This window comes from Pocillopora damicornis, chromosome 10 (genome assembly GCF_964200805.1).
Source record: "Pocillopora damicornis chromosome 10, jaPocDami1.2, whole genome shotgun sequence".
Lineage (NCBI taxonomy): Eukaryota > Metazoa > Cnidaria > Anthozoa > Scleractinia > Pocilloporidae > Pocillopora > Pocillopora damicornis.
The window spans coordinates 8,492,405-8,514,234 of NC_142679.1; the positions used below are offsets into that span (position 1 = coordinate 8,492,405).

Sequence of the window (21,830 nt, forward strand, 5' to 3'; positions counted from 1 at the left end):
AAAAGTGCGGGAGATACTAGCGTAACAATCAGACAACGAAAGAAAGCAAAAGTACACAAGATACTAACGTAGCAATCACATGACAAGGAAAACTGAAAGTGTACGAGATACTAACGTATAACAATCGCTTGACAGAGAAAACTGAATTAAAGTGCGCAAGATAGTAGCGTAACAATCACATGACAGAGAAAACTAAGAGAGCGCAAGAAACAAAATGGGTGTAATAAACGTAACAATCACTTGACAGGGAAAATCAAAAGTGCGCAAGATACTAATGTAACAATTACATGACAGAGAAAACTAAAACTGCGCGAGATACTAACGTAACAATCACATGATAGGGGAAACAAAAAGTGAGCAGAATACTAAAGTAACAATCACATGACAGGGGAAACTAAAAGTGCACGAGATACTAACGCAACAATCACATGACAGAGAAAACTAAAAGAGCGCGAGATACTGACGTAACGATCACATGACAGGGAAAACTAAGAGAGAGCGAGATACTAACGTAACAATTACATGATAGGGAAAACTAAAAGTGCGCGAGATACTAACGTAACAATCACATGATGGGGAAACTAAAAGTGCAAGTGTTAGGGATATCAACGTAATAATAAAGACAGGGAAAACTGAAAGTGCACGAGATACTAACGTAACCATCATGACGGGGAAACTAAAAGTGCACGAGATACTAACGTAACAATCACATGACAGGGAAAAATAAAAGTGCACGAGATACTAACGTAACAATCACATGACAGAGAAAACTTAAAGTGCGCGGGATACTAACGTAACAATCACATGACAGAAAACTAAAAGTGCGCGAGATATTAACGCTACAATCACATGACAGGGAAAACTTAAAGTGCTCGAGATACCAACGTAACAATCACATGACTCGGAAAACTAAAAGAACGCGAGTACTAAAGTTACAATCACGAGGTAAGGAAAACTAAAAGTGCGCGAGATATTACCTAACGATAGGACAACAGAGAAAACTACTTTTGAAGAGTGGGGGATACTTGCATAACAGTCGGACGACAAGGAAAGCTGAAAATGCGCAAGATACTAACGTAAACGACATATCACAACACTTTTCAACGATGTTGCGAGGTGATGCTTTGAAATGTTGCCGTGCGTTTGGCCAGGCGACATACTAACACAACAATTAGACAACAGGCAAACATTGAACTCAAAGTGAGCGAGACGGTAATGTAAATCCCCGTTAAAATGGTTATGATAGTTGGTGATAGTCGACAATAGTTTCAACTTTCATTTTCTATGATTGGATATTTTGTTTGCGTTCAAACAGTTCATATTGTAATCAAATATGGTGCACGCTGAGTTCAGCAATTTCGGTGGCATTTAAAATCTAGTTAAGGAGTTGTGAGTGGAAAATGCTCGGGAGCCTACCGAGAGATGAAGAGAATGAACTACGAGACATTCTGCGAAATCTTGATAGCTATTTGAATCATTTTGCCATCTGTCATTTCGGTTTTAGCCCGTTTTTGGCAAAACTGCTGATGGAAAAGCTATCATTTACTATCATCCACTCGTTCAAACAGCAAAAAAACCTTTATCCGTTATTATGTCGAATTTGAACATGTCCCAACTACATGATAGTTGATGATAGTAGATGATAGTTATTGATAGTGCATGATAGTTCGTGTTTAAACGCGCGTAATTGTTGAAACAGTCATCGACTATTAATTAAAGCTCCGTTTAAACAGGGCTTAAAAATCTGACAACGAGGAAAACCAAGTGTGTGAGATGCTAACGTTATAATGGCTGAGAAAGGAAAACCAAAGTGTGTGAGGTAGCCCTTCGTCAGAGTATAGTGAATTTGAAGAAGAGCTAGCGCTTGAAACGTCAATGAGTCAGTTGGTCAGTTAGTCTGTCACTCAGTCAATAAGCAGGTCAGTCAGTCAGTCAGTCAGTCAGTCAGTCGGTCAGTCAGTCAGTCAGTCAGTCGGTCAGTCAGTCAGTCAGTCAGTCGGTCAGTCAGTCAGTCAGTCAGTCAGTCAATAAGTCAGTCGGTAAATCGGTAAATCAGTCAGTCAGTCTCAGTCAATAAGACAGACAGTAAGTCAGTCTGTTGCTATTCAGTCGGTCAGTTAGTCAGTCAATAAGTCGGTCAGTCAGTCAATTAGTCAGTCAGTCAGCCACTCAATCTGTCAGTCAGTCAGTCAATTAGCCAGTCAGTCCGTCATCAGTCTATCACTTAATCAATAAGTCTGCCAGGCAATCAATCGTTCTAATATGCAACAAATACTGATTTTTCAGTTCGTTGATTCAAACTTTCTTCGTCAAGGTTCGTCAATTTAACAAAACTTCAAATCTCTTTGGTCATAAACTGACAACAAGAGGTGAAGACTGTTTCCAACATTTTCACACTTCTCTCTACAAATGCTTGGGTACCATTATTTTCTCTTGATACTATGCAATACATGAAACCTCCGTGGTCTGAGTAACTTTTAGTTTTCATGTTGTCGTTCGTCTGTTTAGTTATACCTCAAAGATGACTTCAAAATGTGGTAACAATAAAAAAAGTGGACCGTGATGAGCGGCTGCCGAGTGTGTCACTTATATTCTCACAAAATTTTAAAATCTTCCGTGATGTGTTTTGTATATACAGATCCAATGCAATATGAAATATATTTGTTTTACAGGATGAAAAACCATTTATGCGTCCGCTTACAGATTTCTCAGTGGTAGAGCATCGCAGCGCAGAATCCGGAGGTATGAAGTTCGATCCCTCATGGGGACCTTGTCGCACGCTAGTGAAAAGAAGGAAAAACGTCTTTCAGTAAAGTTGGCGGAAGGTTTGGTTATGACTGTGAATCGGACAAGGCTTTAAATCTTCTGTCTGGTTCCACGTGGATGAGGGTCTGATTTACGGCATTTTTTCGCAAATAGCTTCCAGTTTCAAGGCGAAAGTTTCAACCTGGCGAAATACGGAAGCTAAGGATACACAAATAAGTGACCAAAGGAGCTCATATGGGCTCGAAAGTTTTATTCATGGAACACCGTTAAAATTTGATGTCTTTAACTCTTGTTTTCTGCAGTCTTAAGAAAAGACCGATGTTTTGCGAATCTGCGCAAACCCCGTGTGAATTTCATGTTTATAACTTTTGTTTCTTGCGGTCTTGGGAAAAGACCGAGGCTCTGTGAGTTTGCGCAAACCCAGAAATAAATTTGCGTTAAACTCGAGTTTTAATAAATGGACCATTTTGTTTACAACATCCGTTTCAAATTGCCAGCCAGCATCAGATGAGTTTGTTCTGTTCTGTGAACTACGTTTTCACAAATCCTCACAAAGAGGGGAAAAATATTGAATAATGGGCCGATAGGGTAAGAATAAAGGGGGTAAGTTTCCAAAGAAGCTGTGGTGCTATGTCCGTGGATAAGATCATTTGGTGTTATGAACTGAGTTGATAATGTGTCTTGACCACCGTAAAGACTTGATGTTTTTAGCGTTAGCCCTCCATTAGTGAGAAAACTTTAGAAACTTATTCTCTCTATGAGAGACCTCATTGCCACCACAGCTGTACACGCACATGAGCCAACAGTTACCTGATATCTACAAGAAAATTTGCACAACACTTTCATAAAAGAATTTAGTTTTTACTTCCATGCTTGAGGATCTTACACTTACAATCACTATATCAAACAATCAAAGGGCACTTTGAGTGCCTTACAATTTGTTACCTTGCAAGTAATAGTGAAAGCACTGAACAGTTAAGTGTCAATATTCTTCAAAGGGTCAACAACTTTTAAGGAACACTTTTTCCATGAGCGATTGTAAGGTATCAGTCACTTACTTCTTTTACTGTTCAAATATTTCGAACAGCTTGAACGTCCATAACTTTCGATTCTGTTCACTTATTTATTCCTTATGAACATGTGAAATCATTGCCTTGCTTAACAATCAGATGATCAATGGAAACTGCCCTAACCCCCTAACACCTAAGAGAAGTAGCATCTAATTTCTTCACACAATATCACCCTTGAATCACACATTAAGGTCATGACAATAAAGGAAATGATCACCATCCAAAAAAAGCTTTGGATATTAAATCAAATTCTCCTTGTCCACACCTTTAACCTTAATGTATAGAGAACTGTATGGAGAATATGCATACTGATGTTAGGATGTAGAGGGTTATGTACATCTTTCTCTTTATGAGCTAAATATGTACAAATGCACACACCTAAAACTCTGAGTGAGAGATTGTTAAGTGTAAAATGTGAGTGTCTTCAATATTTACATGTTAGTTCATATGTAATGAGTAGAGATATATGCTTGTTCATTATGAATCTAAAGGTAGTCTTTACTTAAGATTGCTTTTTATCAACTGACCATGGTCTGCTCCGAAAAAAGCAGACATAATTCATCACCCCTCGCACTTATCTGCAACATCAGATCAATAAGCAAACTTCTTTTCAGGTATGGTTGATTTAAATGTTGGCTTCTAGCTCAGTTGGGATACTTCTTTCCATTAAGATTGCGAACAAACTTGTAAGTCAGTCTCTGACCAGGCACCTTTTTGAGGATGTTTTTGCTGTAATAGTATCTGAGGGCACGGCTTAGTTTCTCGTATGTCATATTTTTCCTGTTTTTCTGTTTTCCCCAAAGGCGGGCCAAGCCATTGTGATCAAGAAGATGAAACACTCCTTTGGTTTGATTTTTCCATGCAATATACTTATTCTGTTTTTCCAGCAAAATCTGATGAAGGAACTCCCAGAGGTATTGACAGTGGATGTGTGGAAAATCTAGAAGAAAATCATTAAGTGGTTGAATAATTCTGTGGTGATTCAAGGCAAAAAATCATTTTCCCCACACAAAAATTATCTCTGGAGAATTAGATGAAGATAAAATCCATTGCATTAACCTCAAATATTTTAAAGTTGGCACACTTCTGTTCAATAATGCGATGATGTATTCTGAAGCAATATCAGGTTTCACAATGTTTAAATTGGAATAACTAGTCATGCATCAGGTACAAAATAGAAGAAAATCATTAAGTGGTTGAATAATTCTGTGGTGATTCAAGGCAAAAAAATCATTTTCCCCACACAAAAATTATCTCTGGAGAATTAGATTAAGATAAAATCCATTGCATTAACCTCAAATATTTTAAAGTTGGCACACTTCTGTACAATAATGCAATGATGTATTCTGAAGCAATATCAGGTTTCACAATGTTTAAATTGGAATAACTAGTCATGCATCAGGTACAAATTTTCATATTTATTTATAGCAAATTGGATCTAAACTGTTCAATTAGAAAATTAAATTTTTTTAAAAATGGATATGCCACCTACTGCTATAATTGTTGATCAACAAATATTACTGTGCTAGCGAACTACAAAGTATTTTTTTTAGGTGATAACAAGCCACTGATTTATTTACATTTGAATTCTTACCATCTTCTTCTTCGTTATCATCATCATCATCATCATCATCTTTATCGTCACCTTCCTCTTTAACATCTACAACATCTTTCTTGTCTGTCACTCTCTTGCTTTTGTCTTCTGCTTTTGTCTTCTCTGATAGAATGATTTAAAAAAAAAAACTTTGTTCAGAAACATTTATTTCACAAGAAGAAATTCAACCTTGCTTGATTTGCAAGGGGTGAAAGAGCACTTAGTGTTGTAAAATGAGACTTACTGTTGACTGGCTTTGGTGGACTTGACTGCTCATTCTGACTGTCTTTCTGCTTTGATTCATCGGTGGATTTCTTGTCTTCACAAGTCTTTCCTTCCTCTTTTTTGCCATCTTTTTCTTCTGCCCCATCTATTAAGAATGAATGCTTAAATTACCAACCAAACACTGTTCTCTGTAATGCATACCTCATGGTGGGGTGATCACCTTCAAATAATTTCTGTTCTGAGTTTTCTGGAAGGTGTCTAAGAGTGGGCCCAAGGGCACAGTTGAGAATATATGAATACGGATGTCATGGTGTAAAGGGTTAAGGGTAGAATCATAAATCATAAACATTACCAAATGATTTTTTATTACCATGAGGTTCATCCATCTCAGCCTCAATTCCTGAATCAAATCCAAAGTCAATATCAGCTGACTCACAGAACAATGGCGAGTCAGGACTCAGTGGCAGATCTATTATGGATAAGAAATAATGAATTTAAATCACTGGCAACAGAATATAGAGACCTTAAAGATTTCTATATCAATAGACCTGTTTGAGTGAAGATCATATAGCTTAGGGTAGAAATTTGCACTTTCTTTATACTTCTTTTTCCCAACCCAGTCACAAATTCAATAATTTGTTTTGGTTCATTCAAAGATTGAATATCTTCCCTAGTCAATACTGACTATTATCTATGAAAACAATGCAGTATTAACCTTGGAAAAAGTTGATTTCATCTTCTGAGAGGTCAGATCCACCATATCCATATTCTGAACAAGCATCAAGGTTTGTAAATTTGAGATCTGTAATTATAGTTGTCACAAATTTATCAGTCACTAATCAATACAAAAAGCAAAAACAAACATACATTTAGACAACGCATACAGAGAAGTTTTTGTTAGGTGTATTATTTCATAATTTGAAAACCATTTGTGTAAAATTTGATAAAGAATAGCAAATTGATTAATTCAATCAAAGATGTGATGCTATCTTGTTGAGCATTAGGGATTCAAACATGGAAAGAATCAATGAATTACTTACAAAATTTTTGAAACAAATATGATAGGGGGAGTCAGAATTTGAATGTAGGAAAAAAACAGGGATAAATATGGTTTACCTCCATTATCCATACAATCATTAGAGGTCTCAACATCCACTACTGCATCAAACTGTGTGTCTTCAAATGGTCCAGGACACAAGTCCACATGTTGGGGTGCTGTCATCAAAGACAGAAATTGAGGAAATTTTATTAGAAATTTTTACTCATGGCGAGAGGAAAAGGTATTGCAAGACCCATGCTTGTACATTAGGTTGTGCTTCATTTCTCTCTTTAACACAAAACATGCAATAAAATTTTATTGTCAGTAAATCACACATATATACCTTCAATGGGAAAGCCATTTGCATGCAGCAGATCTTGAATGGCTTCGATAGTGATGGTAGACGCTATTATTGGTCCTGCTGTTGTTGATGGATGGCCGTAAGATGATAGCCACTTCTTTAACATTGACACTGCGAGTTCCCCACTCTGTGAACATCAAGTTAAAAAAATAAGCTTTTATCATGGGTTGCATGATATTTCTTAGAATAGAGCTTATACGTTGTTATAGTCTAAGACATATTTACCTCCAAGTCCTAACTTGCTGAAAACCCAGGCCTTTTTTAACTCATCTGAAACTTTTTTTAATCTCTTCTGGGTCCAAATCCCTAGAAACTTCCAATTTCCTATTGGGTGTCAATTTTCATTTGCACCATTGTATATCAAGTTCAAAGTACAGCACTAAAATATTCCTGTATCCTTTGTGAGCGCTGTTGTCATAGTTGCATGATTGTGCTGAACTGTGAAGAACCCTAACCTATTTTGTGGTATTAATCTCTTTGACATTTAGTCATTCACAATTACAATCGAAGCTTTTCCATTGTAAAAAAAAAGAGTATGCATGCCCGATCACAGATCTAATAATGATTTATGGCTATTCAAAGTCACTCATATCAATGCAAATCATCCTTTCCAAGAATTTGAATTACATTACGCGTGCGTTTTTGTATTGAAAACACTACAATTACCTTAAAAACAGAGACAAAATTTAGATACTTGTCTATTTTTCATCTATCTAACTTTTTTTTTATCAAGATACTAAACCCAATTTGTTTGCTTCAGGCCCCACAAAGGCTGATCTGTAGGCGATTACACTTTTGACCTTCTCATAGCTTGCGTAGAATTAGAAATAACGCGATATAATTGCGAATTTCTTAGAGGTGGGACTACAAACATTAACATATGACTTATCCTCTGGTCAGATTTAACACCATGATCTAGAATTTGGTTTTTAAAAATGAATTTCACAATTCAAAGAATACAAAGCACCTTTCAGTGGGAAAAGAAATATGTGGGGTCGCGGAGATGATGGCGTGATCAGCCATGCCCGAAACAAATATGAAATTAACATTTCGAAATCAATTTTACGCGTTCGATTTAAAAACTTCCTAGTTTCGCCATAAACAACGTACCGCCTGTCTGTTGGGATTAAAAGCTGCAATTGACGCGATGTCTAAAGACATTTTCGCAAAACCTGCAAGAAGAAGCAGAGGAACACATATCAAGCGCCATTGATTTTCAATTAACGTCGTCTAACATAGCGTGCATTCAGATAAGAGGAAACTAGCAACAAATTTTAAGTTGCAGTTTTCAGGCAACGTCAAGACTTGAAACCTGTACATGAAAACAGATAGAAACCAATCGATAGTTTTTCAACTTCATCGAATTGTGGCAGAAACTTAATATGATACTCTTGGTTTTAAAAACATTTAGGCAGGGGAAACAAAGCGAAAGCGATCGGGGAAAAAATAGTGAATTCTTTAGTAACGTAAACATTTTTTTTGTCCGATGAAAGAAGAGAACAAATTACCTTCTTTTGCCGTAGAATTGCTCACTCAATGCTTCGCTCCTCTGTTCTGGCGTATTTTCATGCACCCAGCGAGTTCTCGTTCTTGGAATAACAGGCTTGCAAATTTATAATAAACAACTCCAAATAGTCAGACCCCAATTGTTTTTTTTTCGGTGAAAACCCCTGATTTCTAAGAACCCGCGCTCGATTCAGCGTATCTGATTGGTTAAAAATGACCCGCCAGACGTCACTATTTTCCGGATGACTATTTTACCGCGCGACCTTAATCTTCAGCCAATAAGGCTTCTAGGAAATTATTTTCGGGAATCCCCTGAAGAAAGGGACTTTCCCGCGATCTTTCCCTCCCCAGTTAGTTTCGGTTTTGTGCTTGTCACTGGTTATTTTTGGAACCACTACAAGCACGTAAATTCTCAGAAAGCACGGAAGACATTCCGATTGCTCTAAAATAAACTAGATCTGCTTTATTACCAAAATGAAGACGGAGATTGAGGCTGGCATCGACGAAAAATTGCACAATTTCTTTTTGAAATCGTAACAAAATCTTTAAGTTTAAAAAAATCATCACGACAGCATTTTAATTGTCGCAGATCAGTTTCAGATGTTGCAGGAGGGCTTCATGAATAAAATTAATTCCATGAAAAATATTCACAAATCATATTGTCTACTCCACGCCAACGCTGGCCATGATTTTAAAAAATATAGTGGCCGCCTATTTCGAGGCGATAACCGTTATGAACTCTTTCACAAATTGAGGTTATTTGAGTCAATTTGAGTGTAGATTTCTCAAGAAATTAATAAATAATCGTGTATCCTTTCTTTTTAAGGATATTTATGAAACATAATCCAGTTACACATTAATATGGGTTCATCTTTGTTATGTGGGATATCAATTATTTTCTCCTTCTCGAATCCCTATTATTAGCAAGCTCGTCAGTCGTAATATGCCTTCTGTTTTACCGTGGACTTCTTTCAAAGTAAGAGGCAATGGTGGTAAAACGGGGCCTTATTCACAAGGTAATGATGTCAAGAGGTGAAAACGGATTTTGTTTTCTTAAAACCAGTGAAAACACGCAATTTTTGTGCTTCAGTCGAATAAAATAGATAAAAGTAAATCCTCGAGGAAATTTTCCATAAGGTTTTATAAATGTGGTTGCTTGACTGGCGTCTGTCATTGACACACATTTCACACACCTAACTCAGTAAATTCATAAATTCGAAATGAGTTCTGTTCGATTTGTGTTGTTGTATCTAACCGGTCCATCACTGGAAACAGTTTTCCTCCTCACAAAGATATGCTATGGATCAATCACTCGCTTTTTGTAGAAACCAAAAGAGTGGATGGAGCTAGTCTGTTAGAGCCAAGTTTCTTCTTGTTTGCCACCAAAACTACAGGGTTGTCGACACGAATCGAAGCAAACTTGAATATCTAGGTGAAAACGGTTCAATAAGCTGATTAGCAAATTAACTTAAAGAAATAGTCACATTTTAATCATAAGCAGTTCTTAGTTGGTTTTACCCGGCAGCGACAGGTGTGCCCATCAAAATAAAATTTCTACCAAAAAATTACAAAATCTTAAGATGAGATATACACTTACTTTGTCCTTTTCAGAGAAATCAGTTTCCTGATAAAAAGGTTCAGGGATAGCAACAGAGTCACCAACTGCAAACCCAGCTCCTGCTGCCATGTTGTAAACAGTTACTGGTATACAACGATCTTCACCATCCACCAGGGCAAAGATACTGAGAACAACAGAATCTGGTCATGATAAACTACTGTCATGAAATCAATTTAATATGTAACCACCACAGTACTGTACAAGTAACATTCCATAAGTGCACTATTAATGTGAAAACATTGAAGGGCCACAGCCAGGATGAAACATGTTAAAAAAATTTCCAGAATGATCTCTGGCTAAAACAATTAAAAAACAATGAGCTTTCAACTGCCTGAACTGCAGTCTTTGACAGGTGAATGTGAATGATAAGAAGTGGAAAAAAGTTTTAGAACAAGATGGTTTTATAACAAGAAAGACACCAGGAGTGTGGCATACAAACTGACTTCCAACACAGAAAATAATTCATATCCACTACCTCAACAATGCAACATTCTTTTTAGCAAATATTTATTATCATTTGCATTATTATTTCACAATTTCATGCATTTTTATTCAAAATATTTTTCTGCTTGTTGTCATTCACATTTCACCTCTAAATGGTTATAATGCAATTTGCCCCTGCAACATCAATTTACCGTCCACTAAACAGGTGACAAGAAAATGTAAAACACATTGGTAAGGAGTGTTAACTTGCTGCAGGACCAGTCTTTCTTATTAACCAATTTACCAGAAAATAAGTGTTACCAAGAGCCAAACATTACAAATCACATCTTAAGAGTAAAATAAAACTCTCTATTTTTGCTACCTGAAACACTTACTATGGCACTGGATCATCCATTGGAACAGAGCCCACAACTTTGCCAACAATCACTTTGTTATGATTTGAGCCAGAAACTAGTTTGGAAACAGGAATATGATCAAGCTGGACTGTTTGACCTGATGGACTGGTGTAACTACCACCACCATATGGGCCCAAATCTGATGGACCCAAGGACTGTACCATGGAGTGGAGCCTCTTGCCTTTCAATTTACCCTGTAATAAATGTAGAGAAGATGAAAGAATTGTTGTTGCAAAAATGTTAATTTAGAATGAAGAAGGAAAAGCACAGTGAGACAATGAGAACACTATTATATTCAGACAGAATTATTAGTTTATTAGTTCCTACCTTTCCCTCCACAAGGTCAATTGTTTTTGTTAAGATATTCAGCAGCTTAAGTTTCTCATCACCAGGTTCCATCCAACCTGGGTCTAAAATGCCAGCCCTTTTGAAGCCATCTATGGCTAATTTATATTCCTCCTGGTATTTGTATGCCTAAAAGGAAACCTGAATGATAGAATCAACCTTCTCTGACAAAATAGTTCAACATTTGAATATAGGAGTGATCCTTGCAGCTATGAACACTACTGAACTAGTAGTTAAAATAAGGCCTGAAAAAATTCAGGCCCATATGGAATTTGAACGCATGACCTCTGTGATACCGGTGCAGTGCTCTACCAACTGAGCTAACAAGCCAACTGGGAGCTGGTCATTGTGTTGGATCCAAATAAACCTTTGAAGTGGTGAATAATGACTGTAAATATATGAAAATCATATATGTGCACTGATGTTGAAAACATGAATATAGAAGCAATCCTCGCAGCTATGAACACTACTGAAAAAAATTCAGGCCTGTATTTCAACCATTAGTTCAGTAGTGTTCATAGCTGCAAGGATTGCTTCTATATTTGTTTTTTCAACCAAAGTGCACATGTATGATTTTCATATATTTATAGCCATTGTTCTATATTGTTGGTCATAACTGGGTAAAACAAAGTATACTTCAGGGATAAATTGCCTAAAGCTGAGACACTGCTGTTGTTGCAACAGTTCTGAGCCACAAAGTTTTACTGTCTTTGTATTGCTGAAATGGAAGTACTAATATGGCTAATATTTGCCATTTTGTTACCTCCTGAGTTTAAGAACAAGTTCAAAAGAAAAGCTAGGTAAGCAAGGTTTAAAGAAAAAAGGATCAAATATCACTTATTTACAACAAAGAAAGTATAAGAGTCATCTCATGGTCTGTTTCTGTTAAAGTTAAGAGCGTCTTACTTTTAATTACTTCTTACAGTAATACCCTTAATCAAATGCAGAGGTCATGACAATAAAGGAAATGATCACCAATTTAAGAAGCTACTGATTATCAAACAAATTCTCCTTGTCAGCACCATAGGAAATGTAAAGAGAACAGTAAAGAGAATATGAGTGCTAATGTTAGGGTGGAAAGAGTTAAGTTAGCAATCTTTAACTAATCTTAATACTAATTTTTATACTGATGTGTGTCTTACCATTGCTTGATTGAAGTGTAGATCTGGGTTGTTTTGTGCCACAGGGTCTTTATACTGTTAATAAAATTACACTATTAAATGGTCAGAATCAAAGAAAATTTAATAAAAGGAAAAAAAAGGAATAGCTCATCAGACTAAATTAATCAGAACAAGCTAAAATAAGAGGGTGGGGTCAGGGTCCCATGTAAAGAAAGGGTATGGATGTTGATCATGTCTTTAGGCTAGAGATTTGTTACAGTGTCAGTTACAGAATCAAAAGATGAAAAGAAATGTGTACAATGAAGTCTGTCTTATTGACTTCATTTCACTATCAGTATCAGAATTGACCTAATTCTCCTGTGAGGGAAAGGTGCTCACAGGTTAGGTTTCAGTTTGATGACCAACAGTAACCATATACTGTGTAGTTTTAAGGCTTTAAACTAATATGGAATTCTTACCGCTTGTGAATATGCAGTCATACACTGCTTGATCAGCTGAGGAGACTGTGATCCACAAAAGAAGAGGGAGAGATAGGCATTGCCAAGTACGTCTTTGAAACAAAATGAACATTGGCATGTCAGTTGGAGATGAAAATACCTTGACGATGGTCTGCCAAAAAAATTGAAGAAAAAAGCACCTGCCAGCCCATCGATAATTAAAGACATTTATCATTCAATTACTAATATTTATCATGTTTCCCTAAAAATTTGCTGGCATCTATTCACTCCCTTGAGTGGAAAGATTTTTTCTCCAAAATTTTTTTCTCACGAACAAAGAAGAAATTCCCATACAATAATGCACCCCCATCATGCTTGTGGTTATGAGAACTGCCAATCACAAAGCAAGTTATGTGATACTACCAGAGGAGTATATAAAAATACAACTAATCTTATAGTTACAACTTTTGTCATTTATCATCATTTACAATGATTAATATTTAATAATAAGTCCACTCACACCAAGAAATTCCATCCTTAACATCACACTGCACTGCTTCTTTTGCTTTCTCTACACTCATTTTGACATTTTCTACTTTTTCACCTTGATCTGAAAATTAAATTTTTCAGCAAAATCAACTAAATCTAAGAAAGTTACTAGGTTCTCCAAAACAAAACTTGGAAACTATTCCAACTCTGGTTATTGTTTAAAACTAACTCATAAGTGAAAGAGCTATTGCCAAGTTTCTTTTGGCATTAAAAACAAATCAGTTCATGTGTTTATCACTCATGGACATTAACAGAAACCTTAGAGTGTGCTTATGGGTAAAAATTATTCAAATGATGCAGCCCAACTCTTCATTAGTTTTTTTATAAACTAAGGTGTTTTTTCAGCGAGCTGTTCTCCTGTTAATTCAAGTTCTGTGAAATTATGTTTCCCTTATTGACAAATATCTTAAACTTGGGTTGGATTTTCTCATGCTTATGGTGACAAGGGTTTGTTTTTATTTCACCTTTCCCAATCTGTCGCAACACCATTGACAAGTTCCTCAAAGACTCCTTGCTCTTTCCCTAAGGAGGAAAATTGGTGTGTCTTAAATTTGAGTTACAGACTCATACTACCCGGTACTTGGGAGCAAGAATGGTGCGGTTCTGAAGGCCTTCACCCCATCTTGCTGTGTTCAGGGTTTGACTCCTGGACCAAGTGAGTTCAGTGTTGTGTTGGTTACAATCCCTTACAAGGGGATTTTCTTATGTCTCTCTCACTTCATGAAAACCATCGTCCAAAATAGGCTGTCAAATCAACATGTGTCTTTTAACTCACATGATTTAATGCTCCTACAAAACAGTTTCTGGCTGCTTCAACTTGTCCACACTTCCAGTAACACTCTCCCAGGCAATTCCAAGCTTCAACTAGTTTCGGATCCAGCTTGACGGCTCTTGACAGAGAATCTTGAGCCAAAGGATCATAATCAGGCATCACATTCAAGGCCTTCCCTCGTAAAAATAGACATCTGGCTGTTTCCTCACATTGGGCTACGACAGCAAGGAAAAATATTTCATTTTATAATTTCAAATTCAGGAAAAAGTTCACAACAGGGTTGTCATAGGAAGCTGGTAACTGGTGGAAGCCTGCTGCTCATCAGATCATTTTGCACCAGCAAAACCTTTAGTTTGTAAATTATGATCAAAGATAGAAAACGATTATCATATATTCTTGAGAATTCTGGAAATCACTTCTTTTGGAAAGTTTCTGAGAAAGCATGCCCATGAATACCCTTGAACAGCATGTTACAAAGCAACATGCTATGCCTGCTATACATTCATAATTCAATTCAGCCCCTAATCACAGTAATCAGTTCAGATCACACACCTACTACTTTTCTAATGATAATCCTGGTTACAACATTAAGCTATTAACTATTGACACTACCAATTTCATTATAATTTATATTAAAAAATGACTTTAACCCTTTAAATCCCATGGCTGTTCAAGACAGAATTTCTCTCTACAATATCAATACAATATCAAGCAGACAAGTGATGAGAATAAAGAAAAATATAAGTTAAGGAGTTAGAAGATGATCATACAAAAAATTCTCCAAACTAACATTACATGGATTGTATAACAAACAGTAAAGAGAATTATAATGAGATCTGGGAGTTAAAAGGTTAAATCAAAAAAGAAAAGGTTTAAAAAGACTTATCCTTACCCTGTACATGGTCCAGAATGTTCAGAGTCTCTTTCAACTTTTGCTCAGTTTCCTTCTTCTTTAGTGGGGCCTTCTCAATTGAATTGTGTTCAAAGTAATGGTCTCTGAACTCATAGAGTTGTTGAATTGCAGCCTGATCAAATCAAAATGAAAACAAGATAATAAGTTTCTGTTGTTTTATTTCCCCTTGCCTCTGAGCCATGTAAGGGTAAAATTTCCGCACAGCCCCATACTACATTATGCATTCAGTTCTTGGATAGAGAAAACAATCACAAAAACAATAGATTGCCATTGGGAAAACAGATTTGTTTTACAATAGTATGGGGCTGTGCGGAAATTTTACCGATACCTGCCGCTCTTTTCCCACCAACCGAGAAATAGTTATTGCAAATCGCGAGTGAGGATTAAACTCGCATTACTGAACAACAATTACAAATTAAAATTCACGAAATTAAAGTTAAGCACCAACCTCAGCCCTCTCCAGAGGCCATTCTTCTGCACTTGGCTTCTCTTCAGTGGCTGGCTCTCCCTCCATGATTTTTTTATATTCTTTTATTATTTAGATTCAAGTCACTCTCTAAACATCATAACCACTGTATTTCTCGGGGACCTATCTACCTACAAATTTGCCGCCATATTGCACGAAATCCAGGTTACATTGTCAGCGGATGTCAATTGAAAAGAAAAATTAATTTTATAAAACATCACCAATGTGTACTTATTTTTTTTCACTACAGATGACCCCGATTGATACAATCAATCCCTTTATAATTACAGCGGTGCCCACATTAATGTCTCATTACATCGGGAAATGATGAAGAAATTGTCTTACTCCGTCTGACCCTTTTCTAGAGAAATTATTGGGGAGATGTTTTTCCATTCACTCCAAAATCGACAGATGATAATTCTCTCGCTACATTACGAGTTGACATATACAACGTCTTTTCCACAGAAATAGCCACGCAATCAGCCGTGAGTTTTCACTGTTTTTGCATTCAGCAATAATGGGTATGTTTGAAGTTTACTGCCCTCTTTAAGACAGACAGTTTAGCTGATTACTGAGATTGATGTGTTTTCTCCTCAGGGAGTTTCTTTTCTAGTCTATTTTCGTCATTGTTTGGTCAGAAGGAGTTACGGATCCTTATTTTAGGCTTAGATGGAGCCGGTAAAACTACGATCTTGTACAGGTGAGTTTTTAAGCCATGATATCTAGAAATCTTCGCAATTTCAGGCTAGTTTAAATGGCCTTATCTATGTCTTTAAATTTCTTTCCAATTACAGGCTACAAGTTGGAGAAGTTGTAACAACTATTCCAAGTAAGCTATGAGTGATATTGGCGTAACAACAAGCTCAAAATTAGCACACCAGAAGTTTTGAATTTTAACTTAGCCTAGGATCTAATTGTGCTTGAGTTTAAGTAGTATTTCTCAGTTTCAGAATCTTCAGTCCACTCTGCTAATTTGATTAACGTAAATCAAGGGTTGCTGTGTCTTTGATGACATCTACAACTTAATTTTCTCATTGTTTTCCCAACAGCAATAGGATTTAATGTTGAGACAGTTACATATAAAAACCTTAAATTTCAAGGTGAGTGGAAAAACTTGTGCAATAATGATATGTCATGTTTAATATGCCATGTTAGATGTGAGGGAGGAAGCATGTTACAGCCTGTAGCTGTGACTGTTTTAATTAAAAATATTTGATATTTTGGTTAGTATCAAGATGAAGTTATGTAGCAAAAGTCAGAGCAATTGGGTGTTGGAAGAATTCTGGGATTGCCTTGATTTTGCCCCAGTCAGATCAGAAATTGTGCATGAAAAGTCTCACTACCCTCTGAAACAATCAGATTATAAACAAAAACCCATCATGACTTGAACATTTACTATTTCTGGAATTTTGGCCTTGAATTTTTTTTCCTTAATTTTGTTTCGATCAGCCCACACTTTCTCTCTAATTTTGTATTTCTGACAACTGGAAAGTGCTCTGAAAATCAAATTACATGGGTTTGCCCTTTGAATGGGGATAATGGACTTGGGACATTTAACTTTTTGCTAGATGTTACCCCATAAATGCTAGTATCATAGAGCAAAATATGCTGATTTACATTTTTTTCTTTCCTCAAACAGTGTGGGATCTAGGAGGTAAGATAAATAATATGATGGTAGTGACACTGTCTGTAAGAAAAAATAATGCCTGTTTTGTCTCTAAGGATCATTTTGAGATTTATTGTGACATTAACCTGTAAGCTTTGACGAGAATAATCAACCTTTTTTTTTGTTATTTTTAGGGCAAACAAGCATTAGGTATGTGAACTTAATATTTAGTTATAAAAGTAGTGCCCTAGAATTTGTTCAAGAACTCATTTTTAGACAATGCTTGAAATGTGGGACCTATTGTACATCAAACAATGTAACATTAAAGTATTTTTTTAAAAACCATCAAGCATGCCTATATTATCTATCAACTGAATTTAATCTTAATAGTATCTGCCTCTTTAATTTGAGAATTTGTAGCAAGGTTGCTGTAGTAGTTATAGCAGTTTTGAGAGCTAATGTTCTGAAAATCATTTTGCTCCTGTCACAAAATTTACCTGTTCATAGTTTACTTTCCAAGGCTATAATGATTAGCAGTGTTAATCACATCTTTCATAATTCAAACCAATTTTAATGTTTGTGGTATTTATTACAGGCCATACTGGAGATGTTACTACTCTAACACAGATGCTATTATATATGTGGTAGACAGTATGGATAGAGAAAGAATAGGAATTTCAAAACAGGAATTAATTGCCATGTTAGAGGTAAAACATTTTACTGATGTAATGAAAAAGATGTTGTATTTATTACAAGATAAAAAAATAGAGGCATCTTTCCTGTTGAACAACAAAACCCCCAATGCCATTAAGCTCATGTCATATCTGAACCTACTACCGGTACATGGCTTAGCTTGGCATGGAGTTCACTAATGATCAGCCATCACATCACAGAATCATTAAGTTTGAACTTTGCATCACAGTGGATGACTCAGATTTTTCTCTGTCCCATTTTTATGACAAATGCTTTCCTTGTTTGACAACTGAACTGAAAAAAATTACAATTTTTGTAGCCCTAGCTGATAACAATTTTTTATAGGGTTAGTTAGGAAACAATTATGGCCAGCCACAGCCTTCAATGGTCTGCACAGCAAAATAATGTGCCTCTTCATTTTTTTGAAATTCAAAACCAACAAAAGGCATGCAGATCACTGATTCTCTACATGTTCTTAGTAATTGATGTGCAAAATGTGAACTTATTGAGAAAGGTTTTACTAACATGTAGTACTGGTATTCCCAAACATTCCCTTAAGATGCTGTTGATTGGCAAAAGCTTGAAAAAGTAAAGAAGTACAGTAGCTTAAAGCCTCAAGCAAATTGTCCATTTGATAAGGAAAAAGAGACTACTTAGTTATATCCAGAATGTTGTTTTGTTCTGAATGCGGCAAACTATTTTTGTCAAGAAAAAGGGGCTCAAATATCCTTGGAGGCAAAACAGTCCTGAAAAAAAAAATGATTATTTCATTATAGGAAGATGAACTCAAAAAAGCAATCCTAGTGGTTTTTGCCAACAAACAGGTAAGTTTTGAATTTATTCTTGTGATGCATTCTTTTAAAAAATTCAAACAGAGTGATATCTGCTAAACTCTTAATATTTTGGAAAAGGATAGGGATTGAGATCAGGGTTAACCCTTTAACCCCTAAGAGTGAGTGGTATCTAATTTCTCCTTACCATATCATCTCTGAATCAAGCATTAAGGTCGGGAGAATAAAGGAGCTGATCACCCATGAAAGAAGATCTTGATTGTAAGACAAATTCTCCATGTTGGCATCTTAGGAAATGTTTGGAGAACAGTATGGAGAATATGCTTACTGATTTTAGGGTGTAAAGGATGAAAATGGAAAACCCTGGACCTGCAATAATTAAACACTATTGGCTAATTGTTTAAACAAAGTTTAGCAGTTGTTTATCAGAACTTTGGTCTAAGCCATTTTCAATTTAACCAAACCTTTTATCCCAACAGGACCAAAGGGACAGTTATTTAATAATTGAATCAGCCCTCTTAAAGAGAATCCCTGAGGCCCACTGATTGCATAAAACTGTGGTTTGGTTAGACCTTGTGTAAAAAACTAGCCCCACAGACTAACCCAAACCAGTTTTAGGCAATCAGTGGGCCTCAGGCTTTCTTTAAATATCCTTTAAATGTCTTCCTCTAGTGGCTTTTTGGCCCTCTCAATACTGTTTAGAAACATAAGTGTTTAGATGAAAGGTTTGGCTAAATAGAGGATTTTTCAGGATGCTGTTCTGTTAAACAACTGCTGAACCTTGTTTAAATAGCCAGCCTTATGACTCATAGATATGAATAATCTGTTACTTCTTTCTGTGGTGAAAATACTGACATTTTAAAACAAGGCATAGTGTTTTGAACAAGCAATGACTTTCCAACAAAACTATTTTAAGAGTGATAATGTGAAATTTGGTACACTTCTAAGTAAGTTAAGCATAAAAAATTGTTAAAAATCAAAGCCATATCTGAATTTTTCTTTTGACTTCAGGATATTGATGGAGCCATGACAGCTTCAGAGGTCTCAAATGCTCTAGGTCTCTCTGCATTGAAGAGTCGCACATGGTCTATATTCAAAACCTCAGCTACAAAAGGAGAAGGACTTGATGAGGCTATGGAATGGTGAGTTACATTAAGAATTTTATTAATCTAATGATATACATGCAAAAATTATATGCATCTGATTGGATTCACACTCATTTAAGGAAAAATTCATGTTTCACATGCGCTTAAAACAGCATTTCATGTGTCACAAATTTAATATGAAAATTTCAAATTGCACTTTCCTTGCCTTTCTGTAAATTTCACACATCACATCTTAATTTTGGGCTTAATCATGCATCACATATAAACCCTTTGCCCTCCCTCCCCCCTCTGAGAACAGCTTGTCACAATTATGTATCTCAAACATAAGCCCAGTCTTTTCCTAATCTAACAACTTTGCTTGAAAATCTCACCACCTCGTTCCTATGACTCCTGACTGCTCTTTGGATACCATGGGGAACTAGTTGGTAAAAATTTTCACCAACTGTGGAAGACTCTGTCTCTGAAGTGAACTAACCATACTTAGTTTGTGAAAATCTAATTTTTTCATTTGGTCAGTTTATTTTGATCACCTAAATTATCCATGGTTATGAATTACAAAGTTGGAATTACTGTCTTTTTTCAGGTTAGTGGACAGTCTCAAATCAAGACAGTAATGAACAAAGCTATTGGATATAATTTAAAAGTACACCTCATAAAACCAGGTGGTTGGTAGAGTTTGTCTATTGAAAAGGATCTGCCTCTATATAAAAGTTTTCCTCTATCAAACTTGTTTACTGGGTGTAATAGCTATTTTGTACAACAAATCTATAGTTATGGTTAAAAAAAGAGTATCAGAAAATCAGAAAAGTGGTTTTCTCTTTTTTCTAGATTTTTTTGCGGTAGTCATCATATTTAAGTAAATTTTTGAGCTGTGAATATTGTCATTTTGTTGTTGCAACATGTAGCAGTACATCAAGAGGTATTAACGTTCTCTTGTGTATTATCAAGTTAAGTTTATTCACACCCTAGTTCACTCTGATTTATTAACACAAAGTATTTATTTAGTGCTCAGTTCACCGGGTAACTACATCTGTAGTCCTCACTGAACTTCCTTCTAACCCTTTACAACCCTACTTCAGAATGCATATTCTCTATATTGTTCTCTATACAATTTATAAGGTGCTGACAAGGAGAATTTGTGAAACAATCAAGAGCTTCTTTAGGTGGGGATCATTTCGTTTCTTCTTGTGATCTTATTATGTGATTCAGAGGTGTTATTGTATGGAGAAATTAGCTTTTAGTCACTCCTTGGGTCAAAGGGTTAAAACTGTTAACAGCTCACTATTTTAATTAATTTTTAATCATTATGTCGGTATTTTTTTTCTTATTTTGTATGTAGCCTTGAAATAATTGCGTCAATGGTTGAATCAACAATTACTGACATTTTAAGGGAAAGGAATTGAGTTACATTCAGTTTGGCTTTAGTTTCTTTTTGTTTTGTATGTAACCTGATGTTTTGAGGACTAAACTACTGAGCTAGCTGGAATTTGTTGGCTTTTTTTTTTCAAGTTTAAACGATTTTCAAGAAGTACTTTTTTTGTTACTGTTTCGGAGGTTAGTAGAAACAAGAGCAGTGTTCGCGTTACTTTGTTAAGTAGTGAAATTAGCCGAATCAATTTAGGCAAAATAAACTGGTTAAAACATTTTTTGTGGTAGTGGTTTTGTTCAAATAAGTTGTTATTCTCTGGTAACCCATTGACATCGATGCTTGCAAGAAGTGTTTGTGGTCTCGATACTGAAGGTAACCCGCTCACGGTTTGATCTCTTCAAGTGCTGGCCTTATCACCCCAAGGCTAGTACAATTTTTTTGAAGGAAGCTAAAAAACAACTCGAAACAACTTAATAAAAAACAACAACAACAAAATGACGCAGAAATGTCCACGTCAGTTTTCAAAGTCAAGGTTAGAGTTTGTTGACGTGATGGGCCAAATTGAATGGTCACGCAAGTCGCGCGTGATTACAACAAGAATACCAAGGGGGAGAGGAAGAGAAAAAGTTTGAAAACAACATAGA

At 35.9% G+C, this 21,830-nt stretch overlaps 3 protein-coding genes and 1 long non-coding RNA gene across 4 annotated transcripts; 2 read left to right on the top strand and 2 right to left on the bottom strand.

The window, feature by feature from the left end:
- Positions 1-3,606: 3,606 nt before the first annotated feature.
- Positions 3,607-8,611, bottom strand: LOC113669328 (uncharacterized). Its single transcript, XM_027185346.2, has 9 exons — positions 8,564-8,611; positions 8,166-8,227; positions 7,038-7,182; positions 6,772-6,870; positions 6,371-6,457; positions 6,026-6,124; positions 5,675-5,800; positions 5,431-5,553; positions 3,607-4,776 (listed from the first exon to the last, which is right to left on the bottom strand). The coding sequence occupies exons 2-9, from the start codon at positions 8,214-8,216 to the stop codon at positions 4,481-4,483; spliced, it is 1,026 nt and encodes a 341-aa protein (XP_027041147.2). The 5' UTR covers positions 8,217-8,227; positions 8,564-8,611; the 3' UTR covers positions 3,607-4,480.
- Positions 8,612-8,998: 387 nt separating this feature from the next.
- Positions 8,999-15,799, bottom strand: LOC113669327 (tetratricopeptide repeat protein 5). Its single transcript, XM_027185345.2, has 11 exons — positions 15,604-15,799; positions 15,135-15,267; positions 14,246-14,457; positions 13,935-13,992; positions 13,442-13,531; positions 12,943-13,034; positions 12,506-12,559; positions 11,346-11,492; positions 10,998-11,212; positions 10,159-10,303; positions 8,999-9,989 (listed from the first exon to the last, which is right to left on the bottom strand). Exons 1-11 carry the CDS (start codon positions 15,667-15,669, stop codon positions 9,870-9,872), a joined length of 1,332 nt encoding a protein of 443 aa, XP_027041146.2. The 5' UTR covers positions 15,670-15,799; the 3' UTR covers positions 8,999-9,869.
- LOC149038781 (uncharacterized) lies at positions 9,437-10,506 on the top strand. The gene is made up of 2 exons (XR_016180243.1): positions 9,437-9,577; positions 10,173-10,506. It is a non-coding gene; the product is annotated as an uncharacterized LOC149038781 (long non-coding RNA).
- A 207-nt stretch (positions 15,800-16,006) lies between the features above and the next one.
- On the top strand, positions 16,007-21,458 carry LOC113669329 (ADP-ribosylation factor-like protein 1). The gene is made up of 10 exons (XM_027185347.2): positions 16,007-16,142; positions 16,219-16,321; positions 16,416-16,450; positions 16,671-16,721; positions 17,261-17,275; positions 17,422-17,437; positions 17,823-17,934; positions 18,697-18,744; positions 19,723-19,853; positions 20,401-21,458. The coding sequence occupies exons 1-10, from the start codon at positions 16,139-16,141 to the stop codon at positions 20,429-20,431; spliced, it is 546 nt and encodes a 181-aa protein (XP_027041148.2). The 5' UTR covers positions 16,007-16,138; the 3' UTR covers positions 20,432-21,458.
- Positions 21,459-21,830: the final 372 nt, after the last annotated feature.